General features: G+C 61.0%; 2 protein-coding genes across 2 annotated transcripts in view; both read left to right on the forward strand.

The window, feature by feature from the left end:
- ELL (elongation factor for RNA polymerase II) overlaps window positions 1-9,730 on the forward strand; it is a 75,879-nt gene extending 66,149 nt beyond the window's left edge. The window contains exons 7-12 of the mRNA XM_003942284.3: window positions 873-969; window positions 1,533-2,031; window positions 5,640-5,706; window positions 5,915-6,086; window positions 7,114-7,158; window positions 7,570-9,730. Of these exons, the coding sequence (XP_003942333.1) occupies window positions 873-969; window positions 1,533-2,031; window positions 5,640-5,706; window positions 5,915-6,086; window positions 7,114-7,158; window positions 7,570-7,686 (997 nt within the window). The 3' untranslated portion in view covers window positions 7,687-9,730. The remainder of the gene's footprint in view (window positions 1-872; window positions 970-1,532; window positions 2,032-5,639; window positions 5,707-5,914; window positions 6,087-7,113; window positions 7,159-7,569) is intronic.
- A 4,279-nt stretch (window positions 9,731-14,009) lies between these two features.
- ISYNA1 (inositol-3-phosphate synthase 1) lies at window positions 14,010-17,743 on the forward strand. The gene is made up of 11 exons (XM_039465590.2): window positions 14,010-14,101; window positions 14,205-14,333; window positions 14,472-14,633; window positions 15,242-15,374; window positions 15,473-15,666; window positions 16,069-16,218; window positions 16,302-16,517; window positions 16,632-16,796; window positions 16,877-16,990; window positions 17,068-17,285; window positions 17,436-17,743. Exons 2-11 carry the CDS (start codon window positions 14,214-14,216, stop codon window positions 17,638-17,640), a joined length of 1,677 nt encoding a protein of 558 aa, XP_039321524.1. The 5' UTR covers window positions 14,010-14,101; window positions 14,205-14,213; the 3' UTR covers window positions 17,641-17,743.
- The last annotated feature ends 46 nt before the right edge of the window (window positions 17,744-17,789 follow it).

Raw genomic sequence — 17,789 nt, forward strand, 5'->3', positions numbered from 1 at the left:
TACGGTGGTCTGTAGCTGAGCCCATCAGTCAGCGAGATGGTCTCTGGATGTCACTGGCTGGCAGAATCGCCATAGCCCTGGGCTTCAGCCTGGAGGGGCCTGGAGAGGCTCTAGGCTCCCTCGAGATGCGCAGCTGCTGGGAGAGGATGGCTGGGGCAGAGAGGATACCCTTAAGCTGCAGGGTTGCTGGTGGGGGCGGAGGGCTTCCCCTCGCCCAGATCACATGAGTGGCAGAAGGGGCATGCACTGGGGTGTTTCTTCCCTTCTCCGGCTGCATCAAGGTCAAGCTGGTGGCCACTTGACTGTCCTCCAGATCCTACTATGACCTGGGCTCCCAGGAAGCCTGTCTCATCCTAGGCCAGGGTCTCCGTTCTCGTCTGCATTTTGGACAGTTTCTGCAGTGAGCGTTCTTAGCAGGATGAACAGCTGTCTTTGTTTACTTATTTATTTATTTATTTAAAAAAGACGGGGTTTCACCATGTTGGTCAGGCTGGTCTTGAACTCCCGACCTCAGGTGATCCGCCCACCTTGGCCTCCAAAGTGCTTGGATTACAGGCGTGAGCTACCACGCCCGGCCTGAACAGCTGTCTTTAAAAGCAGAGGCCAGCACCCCAGCATGTGTCCTTGGTCTCCCTGGTAGCAGGCACCTACACAAAGTGGCCCTCCTCTGGGCGCAGGGGGACAGTGAGTGGGGAAGTGGGTGAAGCCGGGTCAGGATGGGCTCAGACCCAGGTTCCTGTGACCTCCTTGGCCCTGCTCTGGAGAGGGGTCCCTTCCTTGAGGCATCTCCACCGGACCCCCATGTGGATACACGCCTGGGGCTTCTAGGCCTCCTCAGTACCGTCTGACCTAGCCCTGTCTCTCCTTCGCAGGAAGCTGTGCCAGCCACAGAGCACCGGCAGCCTCCTTGGAGATGTTGCTGCCTCCAGCCCCCCAGGCGAGCGTGGGCGCTCTGCCTCGCCCCCGCAGGTAAATGGGGAGGGCCTGGGGCAACTGTCCTGAGTACCTGCAGGGTACCCTGTGCTGCGTCAGTCACCCTTGTCACCTTCCTCACCAGCTCCTTGGAACGTGAGCTGCTCCGAGCTGAGCTGCCTGTCTCCGCCTAGGGATCAAAGGGAAAGCTGTTGGGTTGGGGTTGGGGGCAGATTCCTGCCAGTAGGGCACCCAGTTCACGATGTAGAACCCAGGATGGGGGCGGCTCTCAGATGTGGGGTTTCTTGGGCCTCGTGTCCCTGTGTCACAGCTGTCGCTGAGGAAGCATGCTGAGCACAGCAGTGCTTTAGACCAGTCCCCAGGGATGGCCTGCACAGGCTGAGCCCTGCCCTCCCCTGCATTGGCTTCAGCAGGCTGAAGGGCTCAGTTCGAGGGCACCCTGAGCAGCACCAAGGACCTGGCTTGGTGCCCTGGCGCCCCCGTGTGGCCGGCCTGGGCCTTGCAGGCAGCGCTGGATTTTTTTGGCTGGGCCACGGGATTGCCTGTTGCTGCGCAGCCGCTCTGTGCTCCCCTCTAAAATGGTCTCTGTTCCTCCCCAGAAACGGCCGCAGCCTCCTGATTTCATCGACCCCCTAGCCAACAAGAAACCCCGGATATCACACTTCACTCAGAGAGCTCAGCCCGCTGTCAACGGGAAGCTGGGTGTGCCCAACGGCCGTGAGGCCCTGCTGCCCACCCCGGGCCCACCAGCCAGCACAGACACCCTCAGCTCCAGCACCCACCTGCCCCTGAGGCTGCAGCCCCCGAGGGCCCATGACCCCCTGGCTGATGTCAGCAATGACCTGGGCCACAGTGGCCGGGACTGTGAGCACGGGGAAGCAGCTGCCCCAGCTCCCACCGCACGCCTCGGTCTGCCCCTGCTGACGGACTGTGCCCAGCCCAGCAGGCCCCATGGCAGTCCCTCACGCAGCAAGCCCAAGAAGAAGTCTAAGAAGCACAAAGACAAGGAGAGGGCAGCTGAGGACAGGCCCCGGGCCCAGCCCCCGGACTGTGCGCCCACTACCCACACCACCCTTGGAGCCCCAGCAGATGCCCCAGGTAGGTGTCCTGGCAGAATGGCGCTGCCAGGATTCCCAGCACTAGCCCCACGTCTACCTCACCCTCATGGGTGTTGAGGGGGCTCAAGCTGTAGAGGCTGGGCGAGGGGGCTCTGTTGCCCAGGGCCCCTACAGACTCGCCCTGTGTGCCTGGCACCTGGCCCACTACATTCCTGCACTGGTCCTCTCCTCTGGAGTGCCTGGTGCCACATGCAGTCAATGTGCCAGGCCAGCACTGGAGGCCTGGGGCCCAGTGCCTGGTGTGGAGCTGAGGCCACGGAAGGGGCTAGCACGTGGGTCCAGGCCCCAGCTCTGACTGCAGGGAAACCTCGGGAGCCAGGGCCATGCTGAGGTCTGCTGGGCCTCAGGGAAGGCAGTGGGGGCCCAGGCGAGCCAGCCCTATTCAGGGAGAGGCAGTGCAGGTGTGGAGGGGCAGATTCTGGTGGTGAAGGGATGACACTTGGACCTCCATAGGCCTCACGCAGCTGCTGTGGAGTGTACATTTCTGCTGTGGGGACAGGGCCTGGCAGGCTGGGGTTGGGGAGTCAGGAGACCTGGGCAGCCCCGAGCCCACAGCCCAGGCACTGGCACCCAGCAGCAGTAGCACCTGCTCAGCACTGTGGCCAGGAGCCTGTGCAGCTGCCGATTTACAGGAACCAGCAGAAGCAGTGGCCAGGGTGCAGCGGCTATTCCACCGCCGCAGGGAGTGGGGGCTGCTGTGGTCCCATGTGGCAGTGGTGGCTGGTTGCACACAGCCACCTCGCTCTCAGTGCCAGCTGGCCCAAGGGAGCCCAGGTGGTGTCCTCTGCCGTGCTTTTGGGTCGTGTCTGCTGGAGGAGGCTGAGTCAGGGGCATTCCTGGGATGAGGATGGGAGCCTCTCTTTCATTACAGCTTTGCAGTGCTCAGAGGGCCATGCCCTTGTCTCTTGCTGTGGCTAGAGAGTAGGTCCTCGCTGCTGCGGCTGGGTCTTATTGGTTAGGAAGGGGAAGTTTCGGGGTTGGGTCAGCCCTGCCTCGTGCTAGGCTTCCCAGCTCACGTGGGATTGCATGTGGGGACCAACGGGGAGAGGGCGACCTCACTCCCTGGGCAGCCTCTCTGACCAGGGCCACGCTCAGGGCAGGACTACTGATTCCCAGGACACACCCAACACCCTACAGCCAGACCTGGGCCAGGATCTCTCTCAAATGGCAGAAGTGAGACCCTGGGCCCGGGTCCGGACTCCATAGACCTCCCTGGGCTGTGTCCCTCCTTGGATGCCCAGTGCCGAGATGCCAAGACAGGCCCAGGGACTCAGGGTGGTTTCCTCTCCTGCCTGGTGCATGTTGGCCCCTAGGCAGCTCATCCCCGGGCCCAGGGGCTGTCATCTTTACTATGGGTGAGAAAGTGGAAACCAGAGGTAGATGTCCCAGCACCAAGAAAAGACATAGGAGGCACCAGATGCCAAGCCTGGTGCTGGTGGTCTATCTTACCCAGGGTCCCGGAGGTGCCACATGTGCAAGGTATGTCCTAGCTGTCCCAAGCTCCTGCCCAGTACAAGCAAGTAGAGAGACAACGGGCTGTTACAGGGGACAGATGGGGAGAAGAGCTGCTGTGGGGATGTTCCCCCGGGCCCAGAAGCAGGGACCAGCTCGGCCAGTGCTTGAGTGGGAGCAAGGGGCCACTGAGATTTGCCAACGGCTGGATTTTGAAGGTCCCACTGGCACCAGGTTGAGCCTTGATTTCCCCATCTGTCATCCTAGCAGGTGAAGATCTTGGGGGTGTCAAAGGAGGTGATGTTGACCAGCCTGACACATGGCAGTTACCTGTTCTAGAATACCCAGGGAGGGCACTGTGTGGTGGGAGTGTGGGCTCGGCCGTCACAGCTGCACCTTGCCCATCACTTCCTTCCATCCCGGACCAGGGTCAGACCCATTCAATACATGCCCAATTGGTTATGGCCCTGGGAAGGCCACAGCCTCTTAAAGACATCCCAGGTTGGGGTGGTGGCGATACTGAAGGCAGCGCCTGGCCCAAAGTCTGGAGTGTTACAACCTTTGTGGGGAGTGAGCTCTGTCCATTTTTGGGAATTTGGCCGCAGAGATGCTGCCCAGGTGTTACACTGAGAGAAAGGGCTCAGCAAACCGGAGATGGCAGATTCCTGCTCTTGGCGTAGTGCAGAGGGCCTCTGAAAATTCACAGTAGGGCCAGGCACAGTGGGCTTCGCCTGTAATCGCAGCACTTTGGGAGGCCAAGTTAAGAGGATCACTTAAGTCCAGGAGTTCAAGGCCAACCTGGGCAATATAGGTGAGCCGCCTCATCTCTACTAAAAAGTAAAAAAAAAAAAAAAAAAAAATCGTCAGGTGTGGTGGTTCACACCTGTAATCCCAGTGCTTTGAAAGGCCAGTTCAGAGGGTTGCTTGAGGTCAGGAGTTTGAGACCAGCCTGGGCAACCTAGTGAGACCCCATCTCTACAGAAAAAATGTTTAATTAGCTAGGGATGGCGGCATATGCCTATAGTCCCACCTACTTGGGACGCTGAGGCAGGAAGATCACTTGAGCCCAGGAGCTCAAGGTTGTAGTGAGCCACGATCATACCATTGCAACTCCAGTCTGGGTAGCAGAGCAAGACGATGTCACTAAAAAAGAAAAAAGTATACTGAGGATACTTCTGAAAGTAATAAAAGCATTTCTCTGTTGGAAAGAGGGCCACCTGCAGGACAGCCTAGGAAACACACTGAATTGTAGTTGTGGTCTGAGGGGATGAGGCGACTATGGTCCCAGGCAGCGGGCACCTCAGTCCTCCTACCCCTCCTCGATTTCCAGACCCTCAAGGGTGTTATCTGATGTGGCCGAGGCACCCCACCATGGGGCTGAGGAGCAGGACAGCTGCCTGAGGCCCCAGCTAGCCATCAGCTGTGCTTTGCGGCTTTGGACAGGCTCCTGAAGGGCTGAGCATCTTCGTGCGTCGACACATCACTCATGGATGGCTGATTGGGGTGGCCCATGGGCTCCTCTGTCCTGGAGCTGCCTTGTGGAGCCTGCAGTTCAGTGTCCAGTGGGAAGGATGGGATGATCTGGGTGGGGCGCACACCAAGGGACTGGAACTTTGTCAGCAACAGAGGTGCAAGTCCTGCTGGCTGGGTCTTTGGCCTGCCTGGTCAGAGACCGGGATGCCCCAGGGACTTGGGTCAGGCCAGGGGTCATTTGTTTTCAGCTTAGTGACCTTTGACATGCGGTCAGTGGAGGCAGCAAAGGCCTGGCCTCGGGGAAGCTCTGACCGGTTGTGCAGGCTTTGGCCTTGCAGTTCCCTGACCTGTCCGCTGTTTGACAAGAATGCGACTGCCATGCTGATGCCTGGGCTGTCTGTGCCCTGCAGGGCGTTGCCCTGGACACGCAGGTGCATGCCGAGCTCTCGCCGCCTGGAGGGCATGCCCAGGTCCAGCAGCCCACGGTCGCCAGATGCCAGGTGCTCAGCCCTTGCACCCACCACACATTCACCCCATCTGCCATCTCTCCATGTCCCTCTAGCAGCAAAGCATGCATTTTTCACACATGACCCCATCCTGGCACGCTTCCGGCAGACTGGTGCCACAGGTGCAGACTCAGAAGGTGCGCATTTGCTCTCGTAGGTTTGAATGGAACCTGCAGCGTTTCCAGTGTTCCCACGTCCACGTCGGAGACGCCCGACTACTTGCTGTGAGTGTTTGTCCGGGACCTGTAGACCAGGCCTCCCTTTTCTGGGTTCAGACCCCTCCCTCAGACTGCAGGTTAGCAGAGGCAGACCCACTGCAGATCTGGGTATGTGAATTCCCAACATGGCAGCCTCTTCTGGGCCAGGACGGCCGCCGCCTGTGTGGGGCTGGGTTCTTCCAGCATCCACTCAGTGGCCCCTCTCCTATCTCAGGAAATACGCAGCCATCTCCTCTTCAGAGCAGCGCCAGAGCTACAAGAACGACTTCAATGCCGAGTACAGCGAGTACCGCGACCTGCACGCCCGCATTGAGCGCATCACGCGGCGGTTCACACAGCTCGACGCCCAGCTCCGACAGCTCACCCAGGGCTCCGAGGAGTACGAGGTAGAGCCCCCTGCTGCCTACTGTGCTCCAGCTCTGGCGGGGGCCAGGGCTCACTTGGGCGTATACGACCGCGAGCCTCCTGGCCTGCTTGGTGGCCCCAGAGTCTGTCTCTTCCCCAGGCAGCTCCTCCCCTGGGTGCTGCAAGCACCCAGTGCGGCAACCCCATGGTTCTGGGGCCTTGTCACGGGGGTCCTCGAAGGCAGCCCAGCTTGTCAGCCTCCTTTGTGGTGGGATAGCTGTGACCCACCTCCTCGGGTCGGGGGCGAGCCGGGGTACATAGATCCCCACACATTCGAGTACCCAGGGTCCTCTCACAGCCCAGGACACAGGGCTCTTGGTACCTGTGCCATACCCTCGTGAGACCCCACAACTGAGCTCTGTTCAGCAGCACCCTGGGGCCCATCTGTGCTGCCACAACCCACTGCCGTGGGGAAGTGGCGGGTCCCTGTGGTCCTGGGGACTAGGAGTCCTGTGGTCCCCTGGCTTGGGCTCACAGCTCCTTCAGCTGCCCCGTGTAGACAGAGTGTCTCCATCCTCAGTCACAGCCTTGGACGTAGCCTCCCCACCTGCCACCTTTCAAAACTGGTGACTTGGCTGCAGGGCTGGGCCCTGATTCATCAGATGCTGGGGCCTCTCTCCCTGGCCGAGGACCCTTTTGGTTCCAAAAAAGATGATTCATGATGGGGTTCTAGGGGCATCTCTCCCTCCCTTTCCCTCCTGCTTTGCCACACCGCCCCCCCCTCCCCCCGCCCCACAACACACACACACTTCCTTGTCCTCCCAGGCCCCCACAACAGCGGTGCCCCACCTGCTCTTGCTCTCAAGAGGCCCTGCAGCCTTTCCCTCGTGCCCCACCCACTCCGGAGCTCCTGCCGCTGCGGGCCCCTGGGGCGCTACTTGGCCTTGTACGTGAGGCTGCCCCACTGTCCCAGCCCCCACCCTTCTCAGAGCATCTGGGGCTACTCAATTTGGGTTTCCTGCAGGTGGGGGCATACTTTGTTTTTTCAAAATTTTGTTTTTCTTCTAGACTACTCGAGGGCAGATTTTGCAGGAATATCGAAAAATCAAAAAGGTGAGTGTCTTTTGTTTTGGGATGGGTTCCAACTGACCGTGGGAGCCAGAGGGAGGAGAGTGGGCCTGGAGTAGCCTCCCCGCCCAGACGCACTCAGGAGCAGCTGAGCTTGTCCTGTGAGCTGCGGAGGCTCCCCTGGTGCGGCCCCCAGACCCTTTCTGGAATCCTCCAAGGTGTGGGTAGAGCCTTTGGGTCTGAGTCCAAAGTCACCCCGCCACCCCCACCCAAGTCTTCAGCCGTGGTGTCCTGGCGCAGCCACACAAACTTAGGACGTGCGCGGGACCAACCCCCACTCTGCTTTTGGACCACAACTCTCTTTGCTGGGCACTGAGCCCAGGTCTTTGGTGTGGGGGGCGCTGGCCTGCTCGCAGTGGGGAGCTCTGTCCTGAGTGTGACCGTGCTGTCCCGCAGACCAACACCAACTACAGCCAGGAGAAGCACCGCTGCGAGTACCTGCACAGCAAGCTGGCCCACATCAAGAGGCTCATCGCTGAGTACGACCAGCGGCAACTGCAGGCCTGGCCCTAGCCGCCCGCCCCATGGCGGGATCTGGGAGGGTGGGGGGAGCAAAAGGCGGGGGAGAGAGGATTTATTTCAAAAAATAAACCCCAGGAAGATGCTCATCTGAACCAGCACTGCCGGCTTTCAGGGGAGCCCCTGCAGACGTCTGGTCCTGGCGGGGGGCTGCAGGCCCACCTTGGCCCTTCCCGCCTCCTGAACAGTTCCTGCCTGTGACGGGCTCCCCAGGAAGCCTAGTGCCGCCTTCCTGGCTGCAGCCCCGGTTCAGCCTCCTCTCTCACCAGAAGACTCCTAGGCCCTCGGGGTGGCGCGCCTGCCTTTTCTAGTTTTATACAAAGAGAGCCACTTTTAGCTACTGCTAATGAGACTCGAGTCTATTTTTGTACAAAAGAGAAGCAGAATCTTTTTTCTAAACCTGTGCCTCCCTCTCCTCGGACACCCAGGGTCTAGCCGCTGCCCTGGGTCCTGCCTGCAGTATTAAAGAGGCTGTCGGAAGGTGCAGCCGAGCTCTGAGGGCGGGGACCCGGCAGGTGGCCTCTGCTCATCTCTGGCTCTGTGTTCAGGCACCCTAGTCCCTGGCCTCTCCTCCTCAGTAAGGGTCTCTGCTCCAGCAAGCAAACAGGGTGGCCAGCGTGGCTATTTTGAGAACTCCAGCTGGTGCCCCCAGGCAGCTGCTCAGAGCCAAGGGGGGCCAGAGAGCTGTCGGCTCCCCCAGGCCTGCCCTGCTATTTCGGGCCCCCAGCTGTCGGGGGACGCGGTGTTTCTGTGCTCCCAGTTGAGACTGCTGCAGTGGCATCAGATTGTACTCTGCGATGTCCTCTGGCTCCCATTTGCTGCTGCTGCCCATTCCACACTGTTGAGTCCCTGTGGTCTCCATGCTGCTGGCCTCCCTCCATCCCTCTGTCCACTTATGGGTCCTGGGGTCGTCTTAGCAGAGCCACCGCCAAGGTTTGCACTCAGGGAGGGGCTGATGGAGGGCTGGGCACCAGTGGGGGCCCCAGGGACCCCTGGGCAGAGCTGGGGAGCCAGGAGGATGGGTCTGCCTGCTCTGGGGGCGCAGGCTCTACAGGTACCCCAATTGCTGCTTTGTTGCTGTGCCTAGTCTAGTGTCCCCCAAAGCATCGGGGGGCCACACAAGTGTGTGTGCGTGCGTGTGCGTGTATGGGGACCCCCCAGGGCATGGCGGGGTCTGAGGTATGTGTTCCCATTTAGGGCCAAATGAAGCCATGACTTGGGAAGGTGGTGGTGGGGGTGGCTGTGATCAGGGCCCAGGGATCACATGGGGGTCACTGCTGCCATCAACAGTCAGGCAGGGAGAGCAGAAATGCAAAAATACAGATGTGTCTATTTTTCTAAACCGGGGGGTGGGGGAGTTCCTCCTGATGGCTTCCAAAGAGCTGACTGCGGAGGGCCCACAGTGCGTCCCACCCCTGCCCGAGTCTCTCCCCTTTGGGACCCCCGGGTTCCCAAAGCTCTGAGGAAATTTCCTTCATGTTTCAATAGCTGCTGTTGTTTTTGTCTTCTGGGCCGGGCTGGGGAAGGGCCGACCAGGCTCTGGGGGAACCTGAGTGGGCCGGACCCCACTGTGTCGCTCACAGGCAGCCCTGCAGACACGGGTGAGGTGGGACGATTTCAGGAGGTCCCACCAAGGGACTGCCCGCCCCTCTGCCCTGGGAACCAGTCCAAGGGGCTGTCAGTTCAATTTGCCTTTTTGTTGTTGTTGTTTTTGTTATTTGTTCTCCTTTTAAGGAATTATGAAGCTAAGAAAAGTTTTGTTTTGGGGGTTGGTGGACAAAGTTCTAGCTGATTAAATATGGTCTAACTTATTGATACTATTTTTTTGCTTTTAATGTTGTACTGTGGAGAAAAACTATTTTGAGCCATGGGGTTGGTGTTTACAAGAACTTTCCACTTTTGCCAAAATGTTACAATTGAAAGGCATCTGCGTCTTCAGTTTCCTAATATTTTCTTAAAAGATCTAGTGTCCTTTTTGTACACTAAACAGGTGAATGCTGACTTTTTTCAGTCCTACAATAAATTTCACTGAACTGAACCTGGCAGCCCAGGCTGCCTGGCTGGTGTGTGGTGTGTGTGTGTGTGTGTGTGTGTGTGTGTGTTGATGGTGTGTGGTGTGTCTGTGTGTGTGTGGTGTATCTGTGGGTGTGTGTGTGTGGTGTGTGGTGTATCTGTGTGTGTGGGTGTATCCATGTGTGTGGGGTGTGTGTGTGTGATGTATCTGTATGTGTGGTTGTATCCGTGTGGTGTGTGTTGGGGCGTGTGGTGTATCTGTGTAGGGATGTGGTGTGTGTTAGGGTGTGGGTGTGGTATGTTGGGTATGTTGGGGTGTGTGTGTGGTGTGGATGTGTGTTGGGATGTGTATCTGGATGTGATGTTAGGGTGATGTGTGTTGGGGGGTGTGGTGTATCTGAGTTGTGTGTATTGTATTGGGGGGGTGTGGTGTGGGTATGGTGTATCTATGTGGGTATATGGTAGGTATGTGATGGGTGTGGGTGTAGTGTATCTGTGGGTGGGGTGTGAGGGGTGTGGTGTATGTAGGCATGTGGTGTGCGTTAGGGTGTGTGTGGTGTGTGGTGTGGATGTGTGTGGTGGGTGGGTAGTGGGGTATGTGGGTGTGTGATGGGTGGGTAGTGTGTGGGTGTGTTGTGGGTGTGGGGGTGTATGGGTGTGGTGTGTTTTGGGGGTATTTTTGGGGGTGTCAGCCTGGTTTCTGTGTTGGCTGTCCCTGTCCTCTGGTTGGCAGTGGGCTGGCATCGGGAGGTGATGTGGCCTGGGGCCGCCATGTTGATGCGGAAGGGTTGTTCAGGGGCTCCAGCTGGAACCAGACGAGACGGCAAAGTTTGCAGCCTCCCTGAGCCATTGCCCGATATGAGGACTGAAGCAGAGGGCCCTGTATGTGAGGGGGGCAGGCTGGGCCAGGATGGGGGGCTGGGGAGCCACAGCAGGCGTGTGAGCACAGCGGTACCCTCCATTGTGGACAGGGCGGGGTGAACCCGGCACTGGGATTCCTTGGCCTCCTGTGGCACCAGAGGCCACAGGAGTGCGGCGTGGGTTGGGGGAACCAGCTGTGACTGTCAGCCTCTGATGAAAGCAGCAGGCAACGGTAATATGTTATTACCTGTTCTTCCTGTACTGGGGCAGGGGCATCCCGTGCCACCAGAGGGGATGGGGATGATAAGGCGAGAGCGGCTGTGCAGGTGGAACTGGAGCTGGAGAACATGGAGAACATAATGCTCATCCTGCTGGCCAAGGACAAGCAAGGGCCATTTAGTAAGGGATAACACAAATAATAGGACCGTGGGCAAAGGTCCTGGGCCTGCAGCTGTGGGGCCTGGCCTCCCTGCTGGCCAGCGTCCTTGGCCCAAGTTCTGAGGCCACCCAGGCATCTGAGGGGCGAGGGAGGGGAAGTCCTGCTCCCAGCACAGCCTGGCCACGCTGTTCTCCCAAGGTAACATCTCTGTCCCTGTATCCCACGCCCAACACCAACCTCCTCCAGCTCTCAGTCCTGCCTCCCCCAGCCCTCCACTGCCAGCCCTAAGCTGACTGTCCAGCAGTACTCTGGCCATGACCCCCACGGCCCGCAGAGGTCACAGCTGGTCCCCTGACCTCCCTGAGTCATGGATGCCATCAGTCCAGTCCCCCCGCATGCCCAGGAGAGCCCTCACCCTCATGGCCTGGGCACCCTGGTGGAGAGGGGCTCCAGGCTGCCAGTCCCTCTCCTGCTGCCTTCCAGGGTCCTGGATTGTCCTCTTTCTACCGGCACCCCATTACTGCAGCCCCTCCTGTACCAAGCTCCATCTGGGCTCTGCAACACAGCAGTGACCGAGAGAGCCTCATCCTGGCCCTCAGGGAGCCCACGGTTTGCTGGGAGACAGTGGCGCATCTCACAACCCACCTCAGCACACCCAGGCCTGACTGGAGGGGCCAGACTCCCTCCCTTGTCCCTAGGCCACATCCTGCCAGCTGCCTCGTGGCTGGGTCTTGGGACCTTCCTCCCGTCTCTCAATTACACAGGTTCCTGAGCCCCATGTTGCCTTGAGGCACAAGCTCCCTAATTCTCTGATCTTCCAGTACCAACAGGATGTCAACAGTTCTATTCCCAGAGATGGTACGGACTCCACAAGTTACGGGGCTCAGTCCCACAGGGCTGCACCCGTGTCAGATGTCACCTGTTCTTCTGGCAAGCCAGCGATAAAATGTGAGTTCCCAAGACCCCCACCTCAGGTTTGATAATTTGCTACAACAGCTCAGAGAACTCCGGAAAATGCTCATGGCCAAATGGAGGAGGCACACAGGGCAAGGTATGGGGCGGGCCGTGGAGCTTCTATTCCTTTTCCGGGCGTGCCACCCTCCCAGCACCTCCATATTTCCCCCTAAACCCCATTTTTTTTGAGACAGTCTTACTCTGTTGCCCAGGCTGGAGTGCAGTGGTGCAACATGGCTCACTGCAGCCGCCACCTCTTGAGCTCAGGTGATCCTCCCACCTGAGCATCCCAGGTAGCTGGGACCACAAGCTGGCGCCACCAAGCCCAGGTAATTTTTTTGTTTTTATTGAGACAGGTATCCCCATGTTGCCCAGGCTGGTGTCAAAACTCCTGGGCTCAAGCGATCCACCCGCCTCGGCCTCCCAAAGTGCTGGGATTACAGGCGTGAGCCACTGCACCTGGCCGGCTGCCTATTCTTCTGCTTAGGTTCTGTGAAGAATGTGTAGCAATGAGATGGAACACTGTGTAGATCTAAAGGGAGCAGACTGAGTGGGGGAGGGGAGCCAGCCTGCCCAGACTTCCTGGTAACATTCCTTCCTCCAGGGTATGGGCATGACCCTCCCGGAATGAGGGTCTTCAAGGGAGCAAGCAGACGGTGACCTTTGCTGGCTTTGCGGCTTGTTTTAGGGGAGAAGGGCTCCAGTTTCTCTGACCTGGCTTGGGGAAGAGGAATTCTGGTTTCTATGGTTTCCAGGGCAGAAAGGAGCTAGAGGCAGGAGGGCAGGAGAAGGTCAGAGAGACTCACTTCTGAGCTTTCCAATGTCCTGCTCAAAGTGCTCAGCAGGCCAAGGCCCCATACTTGGGGGGGTTCTGTGTTCTGAACCCCAACCATCTCATGCATAGATGTGATTGATTAAACCATTGGTCACTGGTGATTGAGTTGAATGTCTAACAGAACCAAGGACAAATACTGAATATTCTTTCACACTCCCTATCCCCAGCCCTCAGGGCCTTCCCTAGTCCCCAAACTGCCTCCCACGTGGCTGCTTTTTCATCTGCCACTTTTTCAAGCTCAGATGGCTTGGCCTGTAGTTTTATTTCGGCGAACTCCTCTTCATGTCTCAAAACCCTTGCCAGCAGCCCCCTCATCTGGGAAGCCTGCCTTGGAGGGGCCCTGCCTGTGAGTTCCCTCCCACTGGGGAGCGGGGTGTCCCAGTCCACTTCCAACTCCCACAGACTGGGGCCCCTTCAGGGTGAGGCCTGGAACCAGAGTCTTAAGCCCCCATTCTCCAAGGTCAGGCCCTGTCTCCTGCAAACATTCCCAACTATCCACCTTTTGGGCCAGCTCCAGTGGTGGAAACTTTCCGGCCTCCAGGCGCTTGTTTTGGAAAGTTCCTGGGGGAGCTGCCCCGGCCTGCCCGCTGGGTTCCCACGCTCCCTTATCAGCACACATGAGGGGGGTGCCCTGCTGTGCAGGCCTCATTCTTCCCTTGCCTCAGCCCTGCCCTTGTGCCTGTCCCCTCCCTTTCCCAGTGAACAGCCTCCCCCTCCGGCCCACCCCTGCCAAGCCCTCCTGCTGCAGGTGGGGAAACAGGCCAAACAGGCCCCATCCTGGTTGAACCCCATGGGACCGAGTGACATCGTCCCCCCTGAGATGGATGGGGGCGGGCACAGGGAGCCAGGAGATGGGAGTGCCCGGAAGGTGCTGCTGCCCATGAAGTGGAATAGGTGGCAGGAGAATCTGAGGAGATTCTGGCTTTGGAGTTCTGGTCCTCTGCCTCAGTTTCCCCTGCAGTGTTTCTGACCCAGAACCTCTACCGCCTCCGCCGGAGGCCCAGCTTCCCTGCCCAGCTCCACCCCCTGACTTGTGGTTCAGCTCCTGCTTATCCTCATTGTCCTCTTGTAAAGGGGGAATAGGCGGCCATGTGCCCCTGAGGGCTGCGGAGCGAGTGAGGTGAACCAATACTCGCAGCGCTCGAGGACGCCCAGCTACTTCCGTCAGACGGAGAACCGATGGCTACGGTGGCTCCGGGTTGTCGGGCCTCGAACCCGGGTCTCCAGATGATGGGCCCCTCCTCCAAGGCGCGGGAGAGGCGGGGGCGGGGGCGGGGCGGGGGCGGGGCCGGAGCGCTTTTCTCCGGAGGTCGCGCGCCCGAGAGCCCGCGCTGTCCGCTGCCGCTGCCTGAGCCGACTCCGCGCCGGTGAGCGTGGTTTGGGGTGGGGGCGGCCTCCCTGGGGACCCAGGCCGGCTTGGCCCGGCCACTTACTGTCCCCGCTGACCCCTTGCTCACCCCTGGCCCCCAGCCCGCCGCGATGGAGGCCGCCGCCCAGTTCTTCGTCGAGAGCCCGGACGTGGTCTACGGCCCCGAGGCTATTGAGGCGCAATACGAGTACCGGACGACGCGCGTCAGCCGCGAGGGCGGCGTCCTCAAGGTGGGCCAGGGAGCCGGGGGAGGGGGCGTGCTGGAGAGTCGGGTGGCGGGAGGAGATTGTTCAATGTCTCCAACCCCGTCTCTGCCGCGAGGGGAGAAGGGGATGGGACCCGGGGTTCACTGCTTGGCTTGTCTCCAGGTGCACCCCACGACCACGCGCTTCACCTTCCGGACCGCCCGGCAGGTGCCCAGGCTCGGGGTCATGCTTGTCGGCTGGGGCGGGAACAACGGCTCCACGCTCACCGCCGCGGTGCTGGCCAACCGACTGCGTCTGTCCTGGCCCACGCGCAGCGGCCGCAAGGTGGGGGCGGGAGGGGCGCGGTGGGCAGGGTGCTCGGTGCGAGTCCTTGCGGGTGGGGGCAGGAGCCTGCAAGCCGCAGGGGGCTGCAGGGGGCAGGGGGCGGGGTTCTGCAGGGCCGCCGGGGGGGACTGCAGGGGGCGGGGTTCTGTGGGGTAGGGGGCTGCGAGAGGCAAGGGACCTTTCCGGGGATGGGGGTTCTGTAGGGGGCGAGGGACCTTTCTGCGACTGGGGGCCTGTAGGGGGCCAGGGACCTTCCTGGGGCTGGGGGCCTGTAGGGGTGAGGGACCTGCAGGGGGCGAGGCTCTGCGGGGCGGGAGGGCTTGCAGGGGGCGGGGCCTGGCTGCGGGCGGACACCGGGGAGGGGGTTCGCGAGGTACTGGGGGCTCCTCGGGAGTCTTACAGGGGCGGAGCTTAAGATGTCGGAGGTCTCGGGGGAGGGGCTTGGGGGCAGCGGCTTCCGTCCTGGCTGAGAGCCCGGAACTGAAAATGCCCGAAAGTGGGGCGGGGCTTGTGGGTCTAGGCGGGGCCCAGGCCGGGTAGCAATGCGTTCACCACGCCCACTCGTCACCACGCCCACTCGTCACCTCGCCTTGTCTGCTGCCCCCCAGGAAGCCAACTACTACGGCTCGCTGACTCAGGTGGGCACCGTGAGCCTGGGCTTGGACGCCGAGGGCCAGGAGGTGTTCGTGCCCTTCAGTGCGCTGCTGCCCATGGTGGCGCCCAACGACCTGGTGTTTGATGGTGGGCGGAGCCCTGGGCTGGGGGAGGGGCGGGATGGGAGATGGGGGCTGGAGGGGCCGAGGATCTGGGCAGGGCCGAGTGTGAGGGTCCCCCCCCAGGCTGGGACATCTCGTCGCTGAACCTCGCGGAGGCCATGCGGCGCGCGAAGGTGCTGGATTGGGAGCTGCAGGAGCAACTGTGGCCGCACATGGAAGCCTTGCGGCCTCGGCCTTCCGTCTACATCCCTGAGTTCATCGCGGCCAACCAGAGCACGCGCGCGGACAACCTCATTCCCGGCTCGCGCGCGCAGCAGGTCCCGTCCCATTCTGCATTCCTTGCTCCCTGCCACCTGTTCTTCGCTACTTGGTTCCCCATTTTTGCCCCACCCCACGAGTCCAGGCCCTACTTCACAGCCTGGGAGCTGAGTGGCCCAGGCTCTCTGAGCCCGAGGGCACGTACAACCAACCTCGCCACACCCTCTCCGTCCCCCCCACATCCTCTCCGTCCCCCCCACACCCTCTCCGTCCCCCCCACACCCTCTCCGTCCCCCCCACACCCTCTCCGTCCCCCCCACACCCTCTCCGTCCCCCCACACCCTCTCCGTCCCCCCCACACCCTCTCCGTCCCCCCCACACCCTCTCCGTCCCCCCACACCCTCTCCGTCCCCCCCACACCTTCTCCATCCCCCCCCACACCCTCTCCATCCTCCCTACAGCTGGAGCAGATCCGCAAGGACATCCGAGACTTCCGGTCTAGCGCGGGGCTAGACAAAGTCATCGTGCTGTGGACGGCCAACACAGAGCGCTTCTGTGAGGTGGTTCCAGGCCTCAACGACACGGCCGAGAACCTGCTGCGCACCATTGAGGTGGGCGCACGCCCGGGTGGAGCGGGTCAGGCAGGGCCAGTCTCAAACACAAGTTCCGTGTTGACTGCCCCCCTTGCCCACAGCTTGGCCGGGAGGTGTCTCCCTCCACGCTCTTTGCCGTCGCCAGCATTCTGGAGGGCTGTGCTTTCCTCAATGGGTCCCCACAGAACACCCTGGTGCCCGGAGCTCTTGAGCTCGCGTGTCAGCGCCGGGTTTTCGTGGGCGGAGATGACTTCAAGTCTGGCCAGACCAAAGTCAAGTCCGTGCTCGTGGACTTCCTCATCAGCTCTGGCCTCAAGGTGCGTGGGCCGAGGGGGCGGCTCCCGAGTGCAGGAAGGGGGACCTGGGCTGCGAGCACCTGGCTTGTGGGGCCGCAGGGCCTGCAGCTGCCAGGGCGTCACTTGTACTCACAGACCATGTCCATCGTGAGTTACAACCACCTGGGCAACAACGACGGGCAGAACCTGTCGGCGCCGTTGCAGTTCCGCTCTAAGGAGGTGTCCAAGAGCAACGTGGTGGACGACATGGTGCAGAGCAACCCAGTGCTCTACATGCCCGGCGAGGAGCCCGACCACTGCGTGCGTGGGGCGCGGGCATGGGCGTGGGGTTGCTCAGAGGGGGGTGGCAGGGACCGGGGCAAACTCCTGCTGCACCCCAGGTGGTCATCAAGTACGTGCCGTACGTCGGCGACAGCAAGCGCGCGCTGGATGAGTATACCTCGGAGCTAATGCTGGGCGGGACCAACACACTGGTGCTGCACAACACGTGCGAGGTGCGCCACATCCCGGGCTGCTGTGGGAGGCGGGGCTTGGCCACCCTCCTCCACCTCCTGACCCGCCCACCCCACAGGACTCCCTGCTGGCCGCACCCATCATGCTAGACCTGGCGCTGCTGACCGAGCTGTGCCAGCGCGTGAGCTTCTGCACGGACGCCGACCCCGAGCCACAGACCTTCCACCCCGTGCTGTCCCTGCTCAGCTTCCTCTTCAAGGCGCCGCTGGTGCCGCCAGGCAGCCCGGTGATCAATGCGCTTTTCCGCCAGCGAAGCTGCATCGAGAACATCCTCAGGTGCGCCCCAGCCTCCAGGTTCCCGCCCGGGGTCCAGATACCCTTTGGCTGAGCTATGCATAGGGCCTGGAGGGCTGTAGGCGGCCGGGACAGCCCCCCACCTTCCCCCGATTGGGTGTCTGGCTCTGCTGAGCTGTGTGGCCTCTCCAGGGCCTGCGTGGGCCTCCCGCCCCAGAATCACATGCTCCTGGAGCATAAGATGGAGCGCCCAGGACCCAGCCTCAAGCAAGTCGGACCCCTGGCTGCCGCCCGCCCTGTGTCGAACAAGAAAGGACCGGTACCCGCTTCCACCAACGGCTGCACCGGTGATGCCAATGGGCACCCAGTGGAGGAACCCCAGATGCCCACCACCTGAGGCCCCTGTCACACAGTTGTTTCCCAGCCCTTCCTCCCCGCTGCCCCCCAGGACCCCACCTTTCCAGGCCGCCCCAAAGACAATAAAGCCGCTGCCACTCTCAGCTGTCCTTTCACCTGGGGTTCTTGGGGCCTGGGACCTGGCTCTGC

The sequence above is a fragment of the Saimiri boliviensis genome, chromosome 14 (assembly GCF_048565385.1).
Source record: "Saimiri boliviensis isolate mSaiBol1 chromosome 14, mSaiBol1.pri, whole genome shotgun sequence".
Taxonomy (NCBI): domain Eukaryota; kingdom Metazoa; phylum Chordata; class Mammalia; order Primates; family Cebidae; genus Saimiri; species Saimiri boliviensis.

What these genes read in the sequence shown, in the direction of transcription:
- ISYNA1 (XM_039465590.2), top strand. Translation starts at nt 14,214, where the DNA reads ATGGAGGCCGCCGCCCAGTTCTTCGTCGAGAGCCCGGACGTGGTCTAC. An exon ending in GCGAGGGCGGCGTCCTCAAG is followed by an intron (nt 14,334 to 14,471) that starts GTGGGCCAGGGA and finishes GCTTGTCTCCAG; the next exon opens with GTGCACCCCACGACCACGCG. An exon ending in CCACGCGCAGCGGCCGCAAG is followed by an intron (nt 14,634 to 15,241) that starts GTGGGGGCGGGA and finishes GCTGCCCCCCAG; the next exon opens with GAAGCCAACTACTACGGCTC.